Genomic DNA, 20,662 nt, shown 5'->3' with positions numbered 1-20,662 from the left:
ATAATGAAAACAGATCCAAAACATACATATGCTACGGCTGCTAAATGATTTCAGTCAATGGGTATTCAAACAGATGTTACAATTCCTCCAAATATGTCTATTGCTAATTGGGCACATTCCATTCTCTCTGCTCCCAAAGCGTCCTTCACAACAAAAAACAGAACAGGCCAATAATACCCCAATTACCATTCCCGTCAATGCATTTCTAACAGCAAAACCAAAAGTTACAGAAACCGTGGTACTAAAACCACCAATTTCAACTAGAATGGATATTGATCAACACAGTGATTCAGATAATGGCATATTAGAACTTTATACGACTGATGAGATGGACATGACATGTCCCTACTTTCCAAAGAAAGACAAAGCAAAATTAGATCAATACGAACAAGTCCCAACTAAAAAGCAGTCAGGAACAAAACAACCAAAAAACCACTTAATGGAAAGAATTCTTCAGTGGAATTGTAGAGGCTTTCTCAATACAAAAGACAATTTACATGACCTCATCGACTGCTATGAACTAGCAGGCATATCCCTACAGGAAACTTATTTAAATGCACAAGTGTGTCCTACCATCAAAAATTACACCGTCTTCAGACGAGATAGGAGTATAACTCACTAGCCCGTGGAGGCATGGTGGTTCTTGTTATAAACAACGTTCCATTGAAACATATCACTCTTCAGACCCTTTTTGAAGTACTGGCAGTGTGCATTGTAATTGGCATCACTCTTACAATGCATCAATATGTATTCCTCCTAGTTTCTCATTCTGTTCAGAAGACCTAGAAAATCTAATAGACCAGCTACCATCAAAGTTTCTTGCGACGACCGACTAACTGGTTAAAAAAATTTATTAAGATAAAAGCATTAAAATACAACAAGATAAAAGAGTTAAAATATATGTAATAAAAGCGTTAAAATATATAGATAGTAGCTTTCGAAGCGAAGTGCCTCTTCATCAACTAGTGTGTGAATGGTGTACTTCAGTATATATTGATAGTTACAATAGCACAAGTCAGCTGGGCAGAATCATGAGTCTGCTGCCGGTAAAGCAGAATTACGTACACATGATGATCGTGTTAAAACAGCTTAACAACAGTGCAAAAAGAACATTGTTAAACTACTACAACCGAATATTCTTAGAAAATACTTACCCAGTCCCCTGGCGTAACTCAATGGTTATAGCCTTTCTGAAGTCCGAAAAGGATCGTAATTTTCCACATAACTACAGGCCAATTTCACTGATTAGTTGTTTAGGCAAAGTCTTGGAAAAAATTGTTCAAAGGCAGCTAACATGATTCCTAGAAACCAACAACTTGCTAAATAGTAATCAGTACGGGTTTTGAAAGAACCATTCTGCATTAGATGTAATGATAAGGGGAGAACATCTGGGCATGATTAATCTCAATATTAAGAAAGCCTTTGATACTACCTGGCGATATGGTGTACTTCAAGATCTTGCTACGGCATAGAACATTTCAAGTCAGATACATGAATAATTTATCCAAATCATTTGAACAAGAGGAGGGTATGCTGCAGGGCTCCATTCTCAGGACAACATTATTTGCTATAACAATTACAAACATTACGTGCAGTATACCAAATACAGTAGAATTGTACATGTTTGCTGGCGGCCTCATTATCGCTTGTCGATCCCAAACCATTAACATCATTGAAAGGCAGCTTCAGATCTCCATAGATTAAAAAATAGAATCATGGGCATTACAGAATGGTTACTACCTGGCAGAAAACAAATCCCTGCAATTCAGGCGCCTCCGTAGCCAGGTGGGCAGGAGCAGCAGTGCGTAGCACACGCTTCTTGATTAGACCGGGGTTCGAGCCCGGCACCACCAAATACGGAGGATGCAGAAAGGTCAGGGAATGACCACCGCATATCCCCAGAGCAATATAGCCTTAGTTGCTAATGCCCCTAAAAACCAAATAACAACAACACCCTGCAACAAGGGTGTTTGCAGCAACAAGGGCTGGATACCAAAGCTCTCTTGCTGCTGGATAACTTATCCATCATCCTGCCAATAACCTAATAAGCAGGGGTGGTAAAATCTGAGTGAGCTACTTACTGAAAAACACCACATCAAAGATACAGCCTCTAGATCAAGGGATTATATCAATGTTTAAAATGAACTTCTGCAAGACTCTGATACAGCAAATAATCACTAGTGAGGATTCCATTCCTCATTTTTAAAGAAGCTGAACTTAAAAAAGTTTTTTACATTGGTGGCAAAGCGTGGTAAACCGCGACAGAAAGGTCTATTTCAGAATGTTGGAGAAACATATTGGGTATGAGTCTGATCTTGGATAACTTCCAAGTAGCCAGTGACAGTGATGTAGAGAATGACTTTGAGGGCTTTATAGAGGAAGATGTCGCTGCTGCTTACCAGTTCTTGGAAGGGTACATCAATTAATAAAGGCCTGACAGATGACATGGCCAGTGCTGAGCAAGTACTGGCATAGTTTGTCGATAGAGAAAGAGGGTCCACAAAAGAATGTAGGGTAGATGGGGACAACAACTGTCCTAAATACGAGCACATGACCGACTCGGAAATAATCGCAAACATTACTGGCGAAAGTCATGATCCTGATGCAACCAAAGACGAGGAGCTAGTGACACCACCTAATATCATGGAGGCACTCGCTGGTTTGCAAACTGGACTTAAATTCCTTGAAACAGAAGAGGTAGATTCCCTTTCAATTTTACAGTTAAAACACCTTATTGAAATAGTTAAAAAGAAAGAGTTGCAACGAAACAGTCACCCCCTCGATTGTCTTTTTTTTTTTTTTTTCTAAATTGAAAGACTTGAAAGTAACGACTAAAATGTGCAAAAGTTTGTTTGCTGATGTCTACTGTATTTCCCCATGTATAAGACACATCTTAATTTTGGAGCCCGAAATTTGAAAAAAAATGTATTACATAAAGTTATTGAACTCAAGTTTTATTCATCATAAAATTCATACAACTCATCACTATCAAAACTCCCATCCATTAGCTTGTCCTCATCTGTGTCTGATGATGAATCACTGTCTTCATATATTGCCTCGTCCTCAGTTCCATCTATGGCATTTGAAATGCCACACTTCTTAAATGACTTGACAACAATCTCAATCTTGATATTATTCCAGGATCTTTTCACCCAGATACAAACTTCTCCTATAGTTGGTTTCTTCACTCTTCCTGCTGGTGTCAAATTGTCCCCAGAAGACTTCATCCATTGGTTCCATTCGTCTCTCATGTCAGCTTTGAAGGGTTTGTTATTGCTGACATCAAGTGGTTGGAGCTGGGATGTCAAGGTATGACGGCAAGTTTTGTTTTTTGCTCTGCAGCAATCTTCTTTGTATTTTTGTTATGTATGCCCTGAACTGATCAAGCACCAATACAGCAGGTTTGCATAAGAGCCCACTTGGTCTCCTGATCCATCCAACCCTTGTCATGAGCGTGGACAATCACTCCTCGGGGAGTCTTCTTTTGGCATTGTTTTGTGTTTGAAAATCAGCATAGGAGGCAGCTTGGTTCCGTCAGCACAAGAAGCTAGAACAACTGTATAATGGCTCTTTTCATGTCCACTTGTCTTCACAGTTACAGTTTTCACCCCCTTCTTATCAACAGTTCTGTTACTTGGGACATCAAATTGAAGGGGGACTTTGTCCATATTTACAATCTGTCCCAACTCAAATTGGTGTCTTCCGACATGGAATGACAAAACGATGAAATTCAAGGACCTTCTGCTCATAGCTTTCAGGCATCTTTTGGGCAAGTCTGGTGCGTGTACGCATGCTTAGTCCATTCCGTTTCATGAACCTGAAGCACCAATTGTGTCCTCCTTTGAAATTAGTAACTTCTTTTTCATCAGCAATTCTTCTTGCCTCATGCTGAACCATCTTTGTGGACACAGGAATTCCAATTGCCCTTTGCTCTTCAATCCATATCTTCAATTCCCTCTCTAAATCAGGCCATTTTGCTGACGTGCTTCTAATGGCCTTCTTCTGCCGTGCCGTTTTCAGTAGGGTTTCTTCTTCCCGTAGCCAGTCTCGGATTGTTTTCTCAGTTGGAGGACCAAACTTACGTTCAGCAGCAAGATTTCCATCCACTTTTGCAAACTGGATCACTTTTAACTTGAATTCAGCACTGTACGAAAATCATTTCTGGGCAGAACGTGGCAAAACGCAACCTAATATACCCGTAACAAGTGCGAAACAATGAGCGCAAAGACAACAAACGCGAAAAGGCGGGAAATGCAAGTTAAAAAAATCTACAAGCACTGTATAAGACGCGCCCAGTTTTTAGACCCCAAATTTTTCGAAAAAAGGTCCATCTTATACATGGGGAAATATGGTACTTAGTAGTTGAAAGAACACAGAGTGCATTGTTTCCTTTTTCTCCTGAATTTTCGACCATTTGTTAATTTCAAAACACAAATGTAATATTTGATACAACCATGTGGAAAAGCAGTTTTTGTGGATATTGATTTGTTTTTATGACAAGAGTTGTATGTTAATCGTGTTTATGTATATTTAACAACATGAATATTGGTTTTTAAAAACTTTATTGCACGATGCATCAATAAAAGATTGAAACAACGCAATTGCACATTATTTCCATTATTATTCTTTGCGTGATTTTTCTTAGACATAGTATTGCAATTATTGCACAAAAAAAGAGACTAGCAAAATTTTAAAGTACATATGAAGTGTGTATGCTGAAAAGTGGCTAGAATTTTCTAACATGATCCTGCATATATCGTGATGTGATTCTTTGGACCCTGAACATCGCATTATAACAGGTTTCTCCTGTATTGATTAATTTCATTTATAATTCCACGATCACTTTATGCTATCTTCATCTATTATGGAATTTTGGTAGTGTATTTATACAAGTGTTTAGGTAATGTGAATATTATTATTATTTATTTATTTTATTTTTTATTTTTTTTTACTTATTTATAGAAAAAATGGCCAAAAAGAAAAGTATCAAAGAAGAGGAAGTGGATAATGAAGAGGAACCAGAAGAATTTACAGTAGAAAAGATTTTAGATAAAAGAATTAATAAAGGGAGAGTGGAATATTTTTTAAAGTGGAAAGGGTATCCTGAGTAAGTAATGTCTTAGTTCTTTTGATCATCATGTTTTTAATAATCTGACATAAATTCTTGAAACATAAACAAATATGCAGAAAAATAATTTGTTAGGCATAGAACAGAGGTACTGTAATGTTTTGCACTCTTATTATGCTATTGGTATCCTATATATATTAAGATGTTCCAGGAAATGAAATACTTTTCTTTGTAATTTCTTGATCTTTTTTGCATGAGTACAGTAGCAGCTAACTGTAACCTTCGAGAAGGTCCTCCATTAACATCATTCTGAAATCATTGTATAAGTATTTATTCCAGTGTTTCTCAACATGTGTGCTGTGGCACATTAGTGTGCCACAAATATGCTTCAGGTGTGCTGCGGAAAATGCAAATAAAAAAAAAATTAATAAATCAATGTTTTATAGTAAAAATTAATTCAAATAAAAAATTTGTTTATTTACGCCACACCGATCCCAGCCCCTTCCAGTGGTCAATGGGATGTCGCATTTTGATTCCTAGTACTAGATCTGCTCACCTTTATTTGGCCATTCTTATCACTTGAGAGTCTCTCCCAGGCACCCTCCAGTTGTATAAGCACAACTTGTAAGCAGCATAGTAAGAAATTTCCTTTGTGTTTTTATCTCTAAAACGTCATATTCAGTTAATTCTTATAGAACAGGTATTTTCAGTTAACTGTATTAGTACATTCTAGAAGCAACTTTAATTTTTTTTGAAATTATTAGTGATGGATAAATTTTTAGTGAAAGGAAATCAGAAGAGGCATCTTGATAACAACGAGCTTGGAGAAAAATAACAAAAACAAAAATGAGCAATCATCAAAATCAAAAAAGAAGGAAACATTATCGTAAATATGATGATAAAAATTTGGGGATGGGATTTTTTTATACCAGTACTCAAGATTGTCCTCTACCTTTATGTGTGGTATGTGGTTTAATATTGTCAAATGAATCAATGGTGCAGGGTAAATTGCGGTGTCGTTTTTCTACAAAACACGAGAATTTATCGTCCAAAACTATGGAATATTTTAAGACTGCAGGCCTCTACTAGAAAACGGCACAGAATTTTATAGTATGGCTAAAATATCTGATAAAGCACCAGAATCCAGCTATTTAGTAGCCGAACTGGTGGCAAAAAAAAGAAGAAATCTCACCTGATTGCAGAAAGTCTGATTTTACCAGTATGTCGGGTAATCGTGACAAGTATTTTGAGAGAGGAAGCTGGGAAAAAAATAATGAGTGCCACTTTCGAACAGCAGAATTAGTAGGCGTGTAAAATAAATGTCTGATGATATCGAAGAACATGTTGTTTAACATATTAATAATTTTGGGCGACTGTTTGCATTGCAAGTAGATAATTCTACAGATATTTATTATTATTGTTGTTGTTGCTGCCCTTACATTATTTTTCCCTGATTGGGGGGGGGGGGGTTCCCTCTTTGTGACGTGTATTGCCACCAAAATACACAGGGTAGTTGTTATGTCTGGTGTTACTGTTGATTGAGGAACTCTGACTAGCCTACAGGTGTTCAGAATTTCGACTTTTTGGAGTTCCTTGTAGTTGTTTCTGAAAGACTTATTGCTGCTAGGCTGTTATGTAGATTTTTTTTTTTTTGTGACGAACTCACTGAAAGAACAACGGGCTAAGATATTTTTGAAATAATGAATAATTATTTACAAAAGTGTGGTATATTTTGCGGAAGTCGTGTGTTGGCATTTGTACCGACGGTGTTCCTGCAATGACAAGAGCACTAAAGGATTTGTAAACAGTAAAATGACACCATTCAAATATTATTACAACACACTGTTTTATATGCAGAGGAGTTCTATTGGTGGAAACCGTCGTACCCGATTTAAAACTTGTACTTAATCAAACAGTTAAAATGGTCAATTATATCAAAACTAGACCACAAAAAAATACGTATTTTCGGAAAATTATGCAAGGAACTGGGGTCTGATCATTTTCTTTAATGATGCATACTGAGGTTTGATGGCTATCAAAAGGAAATGTACTTATGTGTATGGACGAGTTGCGACGAGTTTTTTCACTGGAGCAATCAAAATTTTGTGATTATTTAAGTGATGAAATTTGGTGCCGTAAATTAGCTTTTCTAATTTACGGCACCAAAACGTAAATTAGTTTTATTCACACAGCTTAATAAATTAAATATCAGTATGCCAAGGCTCAGAGGAAAATTTACTCACTTCTACTGACGCCGACCGGGCTAGCCGAGTGGGTAAAGTACCTGCCCGGCAACCCAAAGGTCGCGGGTTCGATTCCCGCCTCGGGCTTGGATCAAAGTACTGCAAAAACCTTGGGAGGTGCAATATGGCCACAGAAGCCGATGCGCCAACAACTACCAAATCAAAAACTTCTACTGACAAGTTGTTCGCCTTTAAAATAACGTTGAGTATATGGAAAAAATAGGTAAATGAAAAAAATTTAGAAATGTTTCCCTTGACTGCCAAAACAAATTATATGAAAATAATTAATGTAATAAGTGAAACATTAGAGCTGTTAAAGACAAAAATTGTTCATTACTTTTCATCCCCTGATACCAAAAAATATTTTTGGGTATTTGTGACCCATTTGCAACAAGAAGCCTTCCGATGTTAGAACTTAATCTGAAAGAGGAAGAAGAATTGACTGAGAACTGTAGTGACCATTCGCTGGAAATTCACTTTAATAACGCTAATATTAACGAATTTTGAGTACAGTAAATCCTCGATTTAACGGACCCCAGTATAAAGGATTTCGGATTTAACGGACTGGACAAATAATAATACAGTAATGTTACATATTAATCTCGACCATATTATTATTATTATTTTTTTTTAGGTTGTACAAAACTTCAGTGTTATTATTAATTTTTAATTAATAATAATTACCTATTTCCATTGTTGTTTTGATAATTACCTACTTTTATTTTTATAATCAAATTCAGGAAATTGTTTTTTTATTCTTTCTGAAAATGTGTTCAAATAGCTGTTTTATCAGATAAGAGATAAGAGCACGTGGTGACTTGCGAGCTGAACGTGACTTGGGACACTAAACTGCAGGTCTACCAACTCGCTTTGTTTCAGTCTCAGTTTCAGCCTGACCTATCGCTTGGTCAGGTTGTATACAGAGTGTTTCTGTGATTTCTGAATTGTGACTTTATTTATTAAATAATTTTGCAATCCTTACAATTTAAAATGGCATAAAGTGATAGAGGAGTTAAAAGAAAGTGTGTGAACTTAAGTGTGGTACAGAAATTAGAACAAGGCGTCTCAGTAGCATATGTTTGCAAAATTTACGGCTTAAAAAAACAAACTGTTTCTGATATCTGTAAATCAAAGGCCGAATTGCAACCTAATTTTATATTGTACAGTACTGTATATTGTATTAAAGCTGGTTTTTTTTTTTTTTTTTTTACATTAAGAACAATAAAAAATGCCCTTGGCACAAAGTGCCAAGAATTAGAAAGATAAGAATAGTAGAAAAAAGGAGTATTGTAGGTTTGTAAAAGGTGAAAGAATGTTAATATCCTAAAAGTAATGATGATTACAGACTAATTAAGACAATTATGGGCCAAATTGCAATGCCAATTAGAGGTGAGGGAACTGTAAAGTAAAATGATTAAACAAATAAAATAAAAATATAAAAAATAGGCGTTAAAGCTCTCATTAGATATGGGTGGGCAGATTTAGTAATAGGTCAAAAACAGGGATGGCAAAAATGCAAAAGCTGATGTCAGCTGAAGTAATGTTGATACATGGTCAGGTTTACCTGACCATGGTGTTGGTATAAGCACTGGGAAAACAAAATTGAGAGTAAGTGTGGTATAGGCTTAATGACTGTGATGAGTATACCAAACAACTATACAGATAAATAGAGTGGACCGGCAAATCAGAATGTTCCATAATGGGGGATTTTAACTGGTGTTGACTGGAATGTGCGTTGGTCACTCACACACTAGCAAGACTTTTGTGGATTTCTTGGATGACCGTTTGCTACAGCAGCATGTTAGCGAGGCAACAAGAGGGAGCAATACTCTTGATCTGGTTAACAGTAGTGATTCTTCATGCACTAAAAATCTGCAGGTAAAAGACCCACTGGGTGGCAGCAATCATAGCTTACTAATGTAGAATTTAATTCAAAGACATAACTACTGTCAAAGGTAAAGGGAAATGCTTTTGTAAGGGTGACTACAGTGATTTCAGTCAGTTCTTAAATTCTGTGCAGTGGGACCAACTGATGATTTTACCAACAGCAAATTCTAAAAGTAATAAAAGAAGGTACGAGGCTTTCATACCAACAAAGGAATACTGTTCAAGGCTTAGACCTAAATGGATGTCAGATGAACTGTTGAGACACATGGCAGAGAAGAAAAGTGCGTATATTGCATATAAATCATCAGGTGATACAAAAGCCTATGGTGGATATAAATTAGTCTGTAATCAAATCACAAAGGGGGTTAGGCAAGCTAAGGCAGATTTTTGCTAGAGAAATCTCTAGCAAAGAATGTAAAGAAAAACAGTAAAGACTTTATGCTTATGGGTTGAATTACATTGAACCACTTGATGTCTGTGGGTTAACCGTTGATGACCCTGCTCAGGTTGCAGACAAACTGAATAGGTATTTTGTATCTACATTCATACATGAGCAATTTTTTTAGGGAAGGAGATGAGAAAAGTTTATCAAACTTTGACGAGAAGCTAAATGATTTCGTGATAACTGAAAGGAAAGTGAAGGAGCAACTAGAAGATGGACATGAAAAGGCACCTGGAGTGGATGGAATCTATCCAATTATATTAAAAGAGGCAGAAAGGGAGGTAAGCAAAGTTTTTGCCATAATTATGAGAGCATTCTTGGGTTCAACGGAAGGCCCTTATGGACTGGAGATATACAAATGTATCCCTAATTCATAAAGGGGGTTTTAAAGCCGACATGAATAATCACAGACATGTTAGCTTAAAGTCTGTTCCAGGGAAAATAATGGAAAATAATGGTTAAAGAAGTAATGCAAGGACTACCAGGAGCAGCATGCAATTTTACTACAATCACAGTATGGATTTGTTAAGGAAGCAGTCTTGTCTGACCAATCTGATAGGTTATTGTGATGCAGTGACTAAGGAACTGGATGCAAAAAATAATTTTGACATCATATACTTGGATTTCTGGAAGGCTTTTGATACTGTTTCACATTAAAGACTGCAGTGCAAACTGGAGCAGTGTGGTATTAAGTGCAAGCTACTGCTATAGATTATGGGATGGTTAAGTATTAGTACAGTGGATTCTGGTTATTTGGGCCACCGGTTAATCGGGGCAGCTGTTTATTTGGGGCAAATCTTAAAAAACAGAACCCAATCGAGAAAATAGCTAAGGTTTACTTTGCTTAATTGGGACAACATGCCGTTTAATCGGGGCAGGAGATTGCAACACTGGAGATTACCCTACGATTGTCTCTGACCGTACCATGTGGGTGGTTCGGTTGGATTTCTGGAGGTCACAACCATAAAATAAAAACAATTAGCAGTCACCTGTTTATTGGGTTTTTCTGTTAGTACAATCTATCATAAACGGATATTAAACTCAATCTTATTGAATTTGCAATAATCCAACAGCTGGAATTCTGTGGGTTATTATGGTGAAATGTGTTTACACTTCCATGAAATCTTCAATCATATAAAAAAATTAATTTTCAGAATCTTCTCTTCATTCCTGTTTTTAAAGCTTCGTAACTTGTTATTCCGTTCTTACTTGCGCATATCGTGTTACTTGCAATTTGTGTGTGCCGTGTTCTTTGTTATCAATTGCTTATTTTTTTACTGTTTTAAATTTTAACCCCCACCCACAAGTGTCGGTGAACAGAAATGTCAACTAGCTAGTGTGTACGTATTACAGTACGTATTAATTATTCCGATTTCCACGTATCATTTAATTTTTTAATTGGTAAGGTAATAAAGGGTAAATTTGTGCTGAATATATCTTTATACTTTTATAACCTGTGGATAATATTCCTCCTATTTTCGCTAATTAAAATTGCTATTTAATAGAATTAAAATTCAATTCAGAAACGTGATCACAATGACTGGCGCTTACTACACATCGTCTAGTGAACGGTACTTTACTATGGTGAGCCCATTGTAACGTGATTTTATTGTACATTGAACCAATTGTAAAGTGGGGGTCCATTGTATTTTTAACTATTTATGTGAAACTTCAGATAATCGGGCCAAAATGCAGTGGTCCCGATGTGGCCTAAATAACTGGAATCGACTGTATTAGCAATGGCCACATGATGCAAGGAAGCCTATGGCTTATGCTGCACCAGCCAAAAAATAAAAAAATAATAATAAATAATAAGAAGGAAATTAAAAAAATATTATTATTTTTTATTTTTTTAGGAGCATTAGCAACTAAGGCCATATTGGTCTGGGGATATGCGGTGGTCATTCTCTGACCTTTGATCCGTATTTGGTGGTCACTGCTCGAACCTCGGTCTAATCAAGAAGCGTGTGCTACGCACTGCTGCTCCTGGCTACAGAGGTGCCATAATAATAATAATTAATAAATAAGAGAAAAGGAAATGGACAACCTAAGCGTTTCCCTCCTCCTAGGTAATTATCCAGCTGACCTTTGAATTTCTCCAAACTGTCAGCCTCTACCACCCATATAGACAACTTATTTCAGTAATTTATAACTCACTGGCTAAAATAAAACTTCCTGCAATCCAGTCTAAACTTTCTCTTCCCCCCCCCCCCCCCCCCAATCATTTATGACTGAAATTTTCATCCTCGTTCATTTTGCCTAATTTCCAAGCTCTGCAACCCGCACATTCGGAGTCTTTTTTCATATGGATGCCCTTTTGCTGATCTCACCAGGCGATTTACCCGTCTCTGAACCCCTTCAAGAAGCACAATGTCTTTCTTTAGGTGCGGTCTTCATACCTGAACATAGTATTCCAAGTGTGGTCTAGCAATAGTTCGATACATCATTGATAGGACACCATGGGCCTTCCTTGCAACCTGTCTACAATGCTCAGAGAACTTAGTCTGACCGTATCATAACACCCAAGTCCCTTTCCTCCACTACTGGCTTTAGTTCAACTCTGCCAGGTGTATAATTTATTTTCTGGTTACTGTTCCCCAGGTGCAATACCTTACACTTTTCTGGATTAAAGCATAGCTGCCATTTTTCTGATCACGCCTGAAGTCTATCTAGGTCATTCTGAAGAAGCTCTGGTTGGCGGAGATCATTAACTACTCTACCAATCTTTACATCATCTGAAAATTTAGACATCACGCCCTCCATCCCTTCATCGATGTCATTTATGAAAATCAAAAACAACAGTGGTCCTAATACTGATTCTTGGGGAACCCCACTTCTTACATCAACACAATCTGAGGAATAACCATTTATCACAACCCTCTGCCTCCTGCACTGAAGCCCTCCAGCTATCCATCTAAGGATTTTCCCTGTGATTCCAACCTGTTCCAGCTTATAACGTAACTGCTCATGTGAGACTGAGTCAACTGCTTTGCTGAAATCCAAATAAACAATGTTTATTTCGATTTCATTTGAAATTATTCCCAAAGTCCAGCTCTTGAGTGATCCTGTTAAAATAGTTAACCAGATTAGTTAAACATGATTTTCCCTTTACAAAACCATGCTGAGTATCCCTCAGAATTCCAATTCTATCTAAATTATCCTGAATTCCAACTTTGATCATTGTCTCCATGATTTTCCCTACTACTGAAGTTAGACTAACCGGCCGGTAATTTCCCACTTCAGTCTTAGAACAGCCCTTATGTACTGGGGATGCATTGGCACTTTTCCAATCCAATGGAATCACTCCCGAGTCCAGTGATGCTCGCATAAATAGCCTCAATAGTTCAATGCACTCATTTGCTGCCTCTCTTAAGATTATAGGGTATATGCCATCAACCCCCAGGAGCCTTACTGGCCTGTAGGCTTGAAAGTTTTTTTTTATTAAATAAACGTGAAATTTCAACATCATTAATTACATTTTTTTCAACTTCACGCCCAGAATTTCTCATTGACGTGAAAGGTTTTTCTTCTGTAAATATTGATGCAAAGTAACTGTTGAGTTCATCTGCAACTTCAGCTGGGGTATCTAATACTATCCCATGTCCATTACATAAGGGTCATCTAGTTTGTTCTTCTCTTCTTTGCATTTATATATGTGAAGAATTCCTTATCCCCCTCCCCTACCCCTCTTTGCCAGCAATTTCTCATAATCTGCCTTTGCCAGCCTAAACTTTTCTGTGGCACTATTAGAGATCAATTTGTAGCTGTTATACGCTTCTGTACTTTTTATTGCTCTGTAACTTTTCCATGCTGTCTTTTTCTGCTGAAGTAATCTGACAACTTCATTATTCATCCAACTTGGAATCCTCCTCGTGGAGTATTTTTTTAATGGTATATACGCATTCAAGGCTTCTGTGATTAACGTTTTAAAGGTATACCATAATTCAATTGTATTCGCTCTCTGTGAGATATATACGCAGTTAATAGTTTGTTGTTTGTTATTTGGTTTTTAGGAGCATTGGCAACTAAGGCCATATTGCTCCGGGGATATGCGGTGCTCATTCCCTGACCTTTCCGCATCCAACGTATTTGGTGGTGACGGGCTTGAACCCCGGTTTAATCAAGAAGCGTGTGCTACGCACTGCTGCTCCTTCCCACCTGGCTACGGAGGCGCCTGCAGTTAATAGTTTACAAACAATTAAGACTTAATGTTCTTGTATAGTTATTTAAGCTTGCTTCCCTGGTATTAGTTGCCTGCTCATTAGAAACGTTTCTGCCCTCAGAACATCTTGCTAATATGTTCTGTTCTGGTAGCAAACAAGAACTCTTGAGGTATGTGCAAGCGTTAATTTGACCAATATTATCAGATAAACGCTTATCTATATTACCCTTGCCCCCCCCCCCCCCAAACTTGCAGTTTCCTTGAATCTTTAGTGTATCCTCAATAATATTGGCAAAAACTCTTGCACCACCTTTGTTTAAATGTATCCCGTTTCTACAAAACAGATTCTTTCTATCTAGAAGTGCGGGCCAAGCTGATAGAAATTTTTCCCCAAAAGCCTTACAGAGCCCTTCAAGTCTTGAGTTAATCAAAAGGCTTTCAGCATATAATCCCTCCTATCGTGCCTGGGCAGAATTGCAGTCACATAGACATTGTGACCTAACTTGCGACATTTCTTCAGCATGGTCCTATATTTGTCTAACAAATCGTCAGATAGTGTATGCTTAATATCATTAGTCCCCACATGAATAATAATATTCTCTTTACCCCCCTTAAAATCTGACAATCTGTTGGTGACATCATTAATAGTTGCTCCTGGCAGACATACCCTTGCTCTAATTCACCTATACTTATTACAAAACATATATCCTGTTTCCCAGACAATGGAGTACCCTAATAAAACTAAGTCCTTTCGAACCAGAATAGTTTGCACCTGGTTATTCTGTTCTGGGGCTTGAATCAGGAGTGCATCACTTGGTAGGTTGGTAGAGTTTATAATATTGAAAAAATGAAACTATTACAGGAAAAGAAAAAACTCACGCCTTTCTATCCATTCTTTCATGAAAACGAAAAACAAAAGTGATCCTAGAACCGACCCTTGAAGGGTCCACTTCTGATGTTACACCAATTTGGAAAATATCCATTAATCACAACCCACTGCCTTCTGCCATGCAGCCACCCAGCAATTCATATTACAATCTTTCCGTTAATCCCAACATGTTCCAGCCTTATATAGAGTTCTTTCGGGGGTAGCGCAGTTGGCAGAATCGCTGTACTCCCCACACCGAGTGGAAAAGACCTGAGTTCAAATCCCGTCGATGAAAGGAGGAATTTTTATGGGCCTTTTTCACAACATGGCTGAGCTAGTTGGACTCAGGAGAGGGTAACGTTTTTTTTTTCTCTCCCAGAAACTCGGGTCTTTCATTCAGCAAACAGAAAATCAACCTCAGCACATACGCAATTTAAAGACAATATAGGCGGAGCAACGTGGTCTTAGTTGCAGATGCTCCTAAAACCCAATAACAACAACAACAAAAAACCTTATATAGTAACCTGTCATGAGGAACTGAGTCAAATGGTTTGCTAAAATCCAAAAAAACCAGGTCGAAATTGTTACCTATGTCTAGTTCATGAGTAACTCTGTCAAAATAGCTTAAGGTTAGTTAACATGGTTTTATCTTAATAAAAGCATGTTATGTGTTCTTCAGCATGCCATTTCTATCTAAATGCCCTTGGATTGCACTCTTAATCATTGTCTCTAAGATCTTCCCTGTCACTGAAGTCAGTCTAACCGATCTGTAGTTACCAACTTCACTCTTAGGGCTGCCTTTATGTATTGGCATATACGTTAAAATAAACTTTACAATATACTAAATAACCTTTGAAATCCTGCTGTACTTCTGTGATCATGCTGTAATCCCCTCTTATCTATGAAGTGGAAAAATACAGAGAGCGGTTATCAATGAGCGCTGCTCCTCATGGACTAATGTTATTAATGGAGTTCCTCAAGGAACTTCACTGCTGGGCCCATTGTTGTTTTCAGTATTTATCAATAATGTCGATGAAGGTATATAAGGCTTAATGTCTTAGTTTGCAGATGATACAGTGGTTGGCAGGGTGGTTAACGACAGTCATCAGGGCAAGCCACTGCAACAAGATCTAGGAAAATTGGTTTGATTGGCCGAGAAATGGCAGTTGAAGTTTAAAATTGACAAATGTAAGGTACTGCATGTGGCAGTAACCCCAGAGTAGCTATCAACTGTGTGGTGCCACAATCAGGGTAGTGGAGAATGAAAAATAAGTGGGAGTAATTATGCAGTCAGACATGAAATTCTCCGATCAGTGCAGATATGCTGCCAGGACAGCTCATTGGGTTTTGTCAATGATATACAGAAACTTCTTTAACAGGAATAAGGTGATTATGCCTTTGTATGTGTCCCTGGTTAGGCTGCATCTTAAGAACTATATACAGGTCTGGAGGCCTCACTTTAAGAAGAATGTAGATATACTGGAATGGGTGCAGAGGGGAATAAAAGGGTAAGAGCAACCCAGAGAGGCTTCAGTTCTGCAAATTGCAGTGTCTTGAGACTAGGCACCTGCAGGAGATCTGATTGAGATGTTAATGCCATTCTTTCACATGCTGAGGCTACACACACAAATTCAAGTTGAGGAAGGATGGCTTCAGGATAGATGTCGGAAGTTTTGCCTTCAGCCAGTGGGTGGTTGATTGTTGGAACATGCTTCCATCTGTTTTTGTGGAAGTGGAAGGGATAACTTATCTCTACCCTCCAAATTCTTGGAGGGTAGAGATAAGTGAACTTACAGTTCACTTATCTCTACCCTCCAAGAATTTGTCTAGTCCTTCCTTGAATAAATTCAAGGAAGGACTAGACAAATTCTTGGAGGGTAGAGATAAGTGAACTGTAAGTTTTTTTTGTTGTTGTTGTTGTTGTTGTTGTTTATGCTATATAAGCTTGCTTTCTTGCATCATTTTCAATTACTACTAGTGCTACTACTAAAATTAAAGTTACGTTTTCTTGAAAAGAAATATGAATACAGTTGTGCCAGTAATTGTTTAAAAAAGCATGAAAGGTTTTTATGTCATTATTGTGATAATTTATTTCCTGTGTATGTTTTGTGTTGTAAGAAGAAATCTGAATTGAATAATGTTCATAAGGGGAACGCAAATTTTTATTTAAGTAGAGTTTGTCTTAGCCATTTTTTGTAACTGCATAATTACACATTGAAAAACCCACTGCTGTTAAATGGAATAAATATATTATATTTTTGTGTTAATGAATATCTCATCTTATCTGTTGCCATGTCTCACCTGTGTCCACCGTGTTTCTGTTTTCTTATTTGTATAATTTCAGCACAGTAATCATAGTGCCTAGCATTAGTTAATATTCATAGAACAGGTATGTTAGAGTAGCTTAACCTAATTCAGTCTTTAGCCTACATTTCTTAAAAAGCAGTGATGGCAGCATTTATTTTCAAGTTATTAGCCAAAGTTCATGGGAGAATTTTTGATGATACACAATTTATATTTCAAAAACTGAATATGCATACCTTAGTTACTTTTGTGTAGCCTTGTTCTTATACTTTTTTTTTTTTTTGTTTTGTTTTGTTTTAGTTCAGAAAACACTTGGGAACCTGAAAGGAATTTGGATTGTCCTGACTTAATATCAGAATTTGAAGAGAATAGAAAAAGGAAAGAAGAAGAAAAAAAGAAAAAAGAAGAGCCAACAGACAAGAAGAAACGATTAAATGGCACAGATGGAAATGGAGGATCTGTAACAAAGAAGAAGCCAAAATATGCTGATGTGAGTATTGATTACTATAGTAAGAATTAAAGACTTATATGTGACACCTACCCAAGCTGAAACTTAGCTGTATTAATTCTGTTGGTATTGCTATTTGCTTACTTGTAATAACAGATAATATTTTTGTAAAGAATACTTGGTTTATTTAGAACCTGTTACCTGTATTCCACTTTGACAATAAAAAAAACTGGTGTTAAGCCTTTTCCCTATTCTGCCACAAAATTTTGACTTGGTGACATTCAACAGTCGTGCTTTGTTTCTTGTTTTTCTCTTAATTTCTCTGAATTTAGGATTGAATCGTATAGTTTCATGTAGTCTTCCCTATAACTCTTCTTTATAGTGTACCTAATAGAGAGGGACATATAAATGTGAAAAGCATCTTTTCCAACATGAAATATGCAAAATCAAAGGCAAAAATTGAGGCTGAAAGGCCATAGCCTCTAAAATAACATAAGCAGTTATTTTGGAGGTTATGTGACACTCTTGGTGTTGGGATTCAAGTTCAAAGTTTACTGCATGTGGTAATGCTACACAGTACAGCACCTTTAAATTTTACTTATGTGTTTGCTTCCTCAAGAATTGCCCGTGGAGTCACAGACATTTAACCTAATTGTAACATGAATTACAGGTACACGTGTAATTTGTTTTGTTTACACTGCTATTACTAATCATACAGAGCACATGATTTCCCAGTGCAGGTGCTGTGCATCTTCTAATTGCTCTTCTATGTAGACACTTAATTTGAGAAAAAATGATAGTTAATATGAATGAGTGAAATACTTTTGAAATTTTTCACACAGCAAAAATCTGTTTCATTTTTGCATGTCATGTGGCTTGATGTATGCGAGCTGTGCATTAAAACAGCCCTGTGTTGTTTATTATGTATAACTGTTTGTACCTTCTAAAGAAAAAGTATCTATATTTTGGGATATTTGTTGTGCAATACTTATAATCCATGTAAAACACTGTGACGTTTCTCACTTAAAGCAGTGCCACCCATTCAGTAAACTTCATAACAGAGTGCTATCTAGAGTATTAATTACAGCTGCACTAGGTGGTCACAGAGCACTTTTGTGAACTTGTGACCCGTCTGATGTACTTTTAGAGCATCCGAGAGTGGGGGGGGGAAAGAATATTCAATATGTTGGTATGACTAGAAAAATGTGTTTCAGTGCAGTCATGAAATTTTTCTTTGGTTTTTGTGGAATTAAATCTGTTTTTAAGATTTAATTCTTTGCAACCAAGTCTACATAAATTAAGTCGCTGTGTGTATGGAAGATTCGAACCATGAAGTTGCTCTAAGTGCTTCTCTCTCATTTTCAATACTGCTTTGGAAGTAGCATTTTCAATACCACTTCGATGTTTCCATGCACACTATGTAAAAATTTTTCATCCACCTCCACATTGAAATCGAATACTTATAATGTACTGAAAATCTGCTTCCCCTTCCCCATTTGTTATGCCCTACTATACTTTAGTATATAGTGTATTAAGCAGTAAATATCTATCCAAAGACATAAATATACCTTCCCTCTTTTTAGCAGGTACTTGCAGCTTGTGTATGTCAAACTGTATAACTATTAATGGTAGAAAAAACAAAATTGCAATTTTTTTTTTTTTTTTTTTTTTTATCACAAGTGAGAAATTTATTGAATTTCTCCACAACATAATTATCTTTTTCATTTTGACTAAATTGATGCATTAACTGCCTATTCATAAAATGTTTACCACCACAACAAAATTGAAATATTGTTAATATTTTAAATGAGAATTAACAAAAATTCTGCATGGTTTTAATTAGAGTATCTGACTAAAAATTTCCCTTGATTAATTAATATCAGCACATTCTGAACTTATATGGATACTTCAATCCTGTTTAAATCAAAACAGGCATGTTTTGGTCCCTTCAGCTTTGCATTAACCTTTTGCTGTAAAAGATGTCTGTGTAACTGGCTCACCACTAATTTAGAATGTGTTGGTTGATATTGTTAAACTGATTAACAATATATTAATAGTATTAAATATTATACTGAATATTAAAGAAATATTAAAACTATATTAAATTTCTCAATATTAATATTATTAAAGTTGTATCATAACAAATGTATTTCATTCACCGTATATTTTTAGGAAAATACTTGAGCCACGAGCCTTCCATATTCGCATGCACAAACATTTTATACATATATAAGAAAAACCACACACACAAAAAACAAAAAAAAATGCGTGCATGCATTTAATTTTTATTAATGGATAAAATGGTTTACGTACTTTTATTTTCTCTGATGTAGTTTGCGTGCTCACTTCCAACAATTCGTGTGGGTTCGCTATCTTTGTGTTACACCAAAGGTGCAGTGCCAACACTAGGGTTAAGAGTTACAGAAAACTTCAAGTTGGGGAGGGGGGGGGGGTAATACATATATATTTATTTTTCTGATATAGGTTGAAGTAATTCTTGACACCTCAAGAGTTCTTGTTTGGAAAGTGGTAGAAAGGAGAGATGTGCTAATAGCAGCAAAATTTTAAATGACTGGTTAGATAAAATGGGAAGTAAAATTTATGAAGAAATTTTGGCCTTATTGAAATACGTAATAATAACCCTTTATTTTCAAGTATGATTAATTATGTAAAATATATACAGTATATAGAAAGGATATTTGTTTGAGACAGCCAAATAAAAGGGTTTACAAGAATGAAAAACTCTTATAGTTTTCCAACTTACACTCAAAAATGTTTTCTGTAAGCATAGAAAGCTCTGCAGTAATTTTCGAACCTGTTCACATCAACAGAAATTTTTAACCAAGGACAAACATAAGAAAGGGCTGGTTTTTTTTTTTTTTTTTTTTTTTTTTTGTGTGTGTGTGTAGCCATTAAAATTTTAAACCATTTGGTTAGTACAGGTAGTTTAAATTCTTGTCACTCACTACAGAATGCACTTTGCCTTCACAATAAGTTGCAATGGTATTGCACTACTTCCAAACAAGTAACATCGCTAAAAAGTTAATCTGTCATTTATTTAAAATAAATATACTACTATGACAGTATATTTATTTAAATATACTATCATATTACTAATACTGATTATTACACTTTAATTACAAGTTTTGGTAATGCAAAATGTAAGAAAGCAAGATTATACAGCCTCGGCCAAAAGAAATATCCACTTATTAGGATTAACCATATTGTGCAACAAAGCCA

At 36.3% G+C, this 20,662-nt stretch overlaps 1 protein-coding gene across 2 annotated transcripts in view; it reads left to right on the top strand.

Moving 5' to 3' along the window:
* LOC150075125 (chromobox protein homolog 3-like) overlaps positions 1–20,662 on the top strand; it is a 158,804-nt gene that overhangs the window by 108,428 nt on the left and 29,714 nt on the right. For both annotated transcript variants that reach the window (XM_090389246.1, XM_090389248.1), the window contains 2 exons: positions 4,963–5,107; positions 17,275–17,464. In XM_090389246.1, coding sequence (XP_090245372.1) covers positions 4,963–5,107; positions 17,275–17,464 — 335 coding nt within the window. The remainder of the gene's footprint in view (positions 1–4,962; positions 5,108–17,274; positions 17,465–20,662) is intronic.

The sequence above is a fragment of the Mastigoproctus giganteus genome, chromosome 14, assembly GCF_048544385.1.
Source record: "Mastigoproctus giganteus isolate SK-2022 chromosome 14, ASM4854438v1, whole genome shotgun sequence".
In the NCBI taxonomy this organism is placed as follows: Eukaryota; Metazoa; Arthropoda; class Arachnida; order Uropygi; family Thelyphonidae; genus Mastigoproctus; species Mastigoproctus giganteus.
The sequence above is the reverse complement of the archived record's forward strand: the minus strand, read 5'-3'. Positions and strand labels throughout refer to the sequence as shown.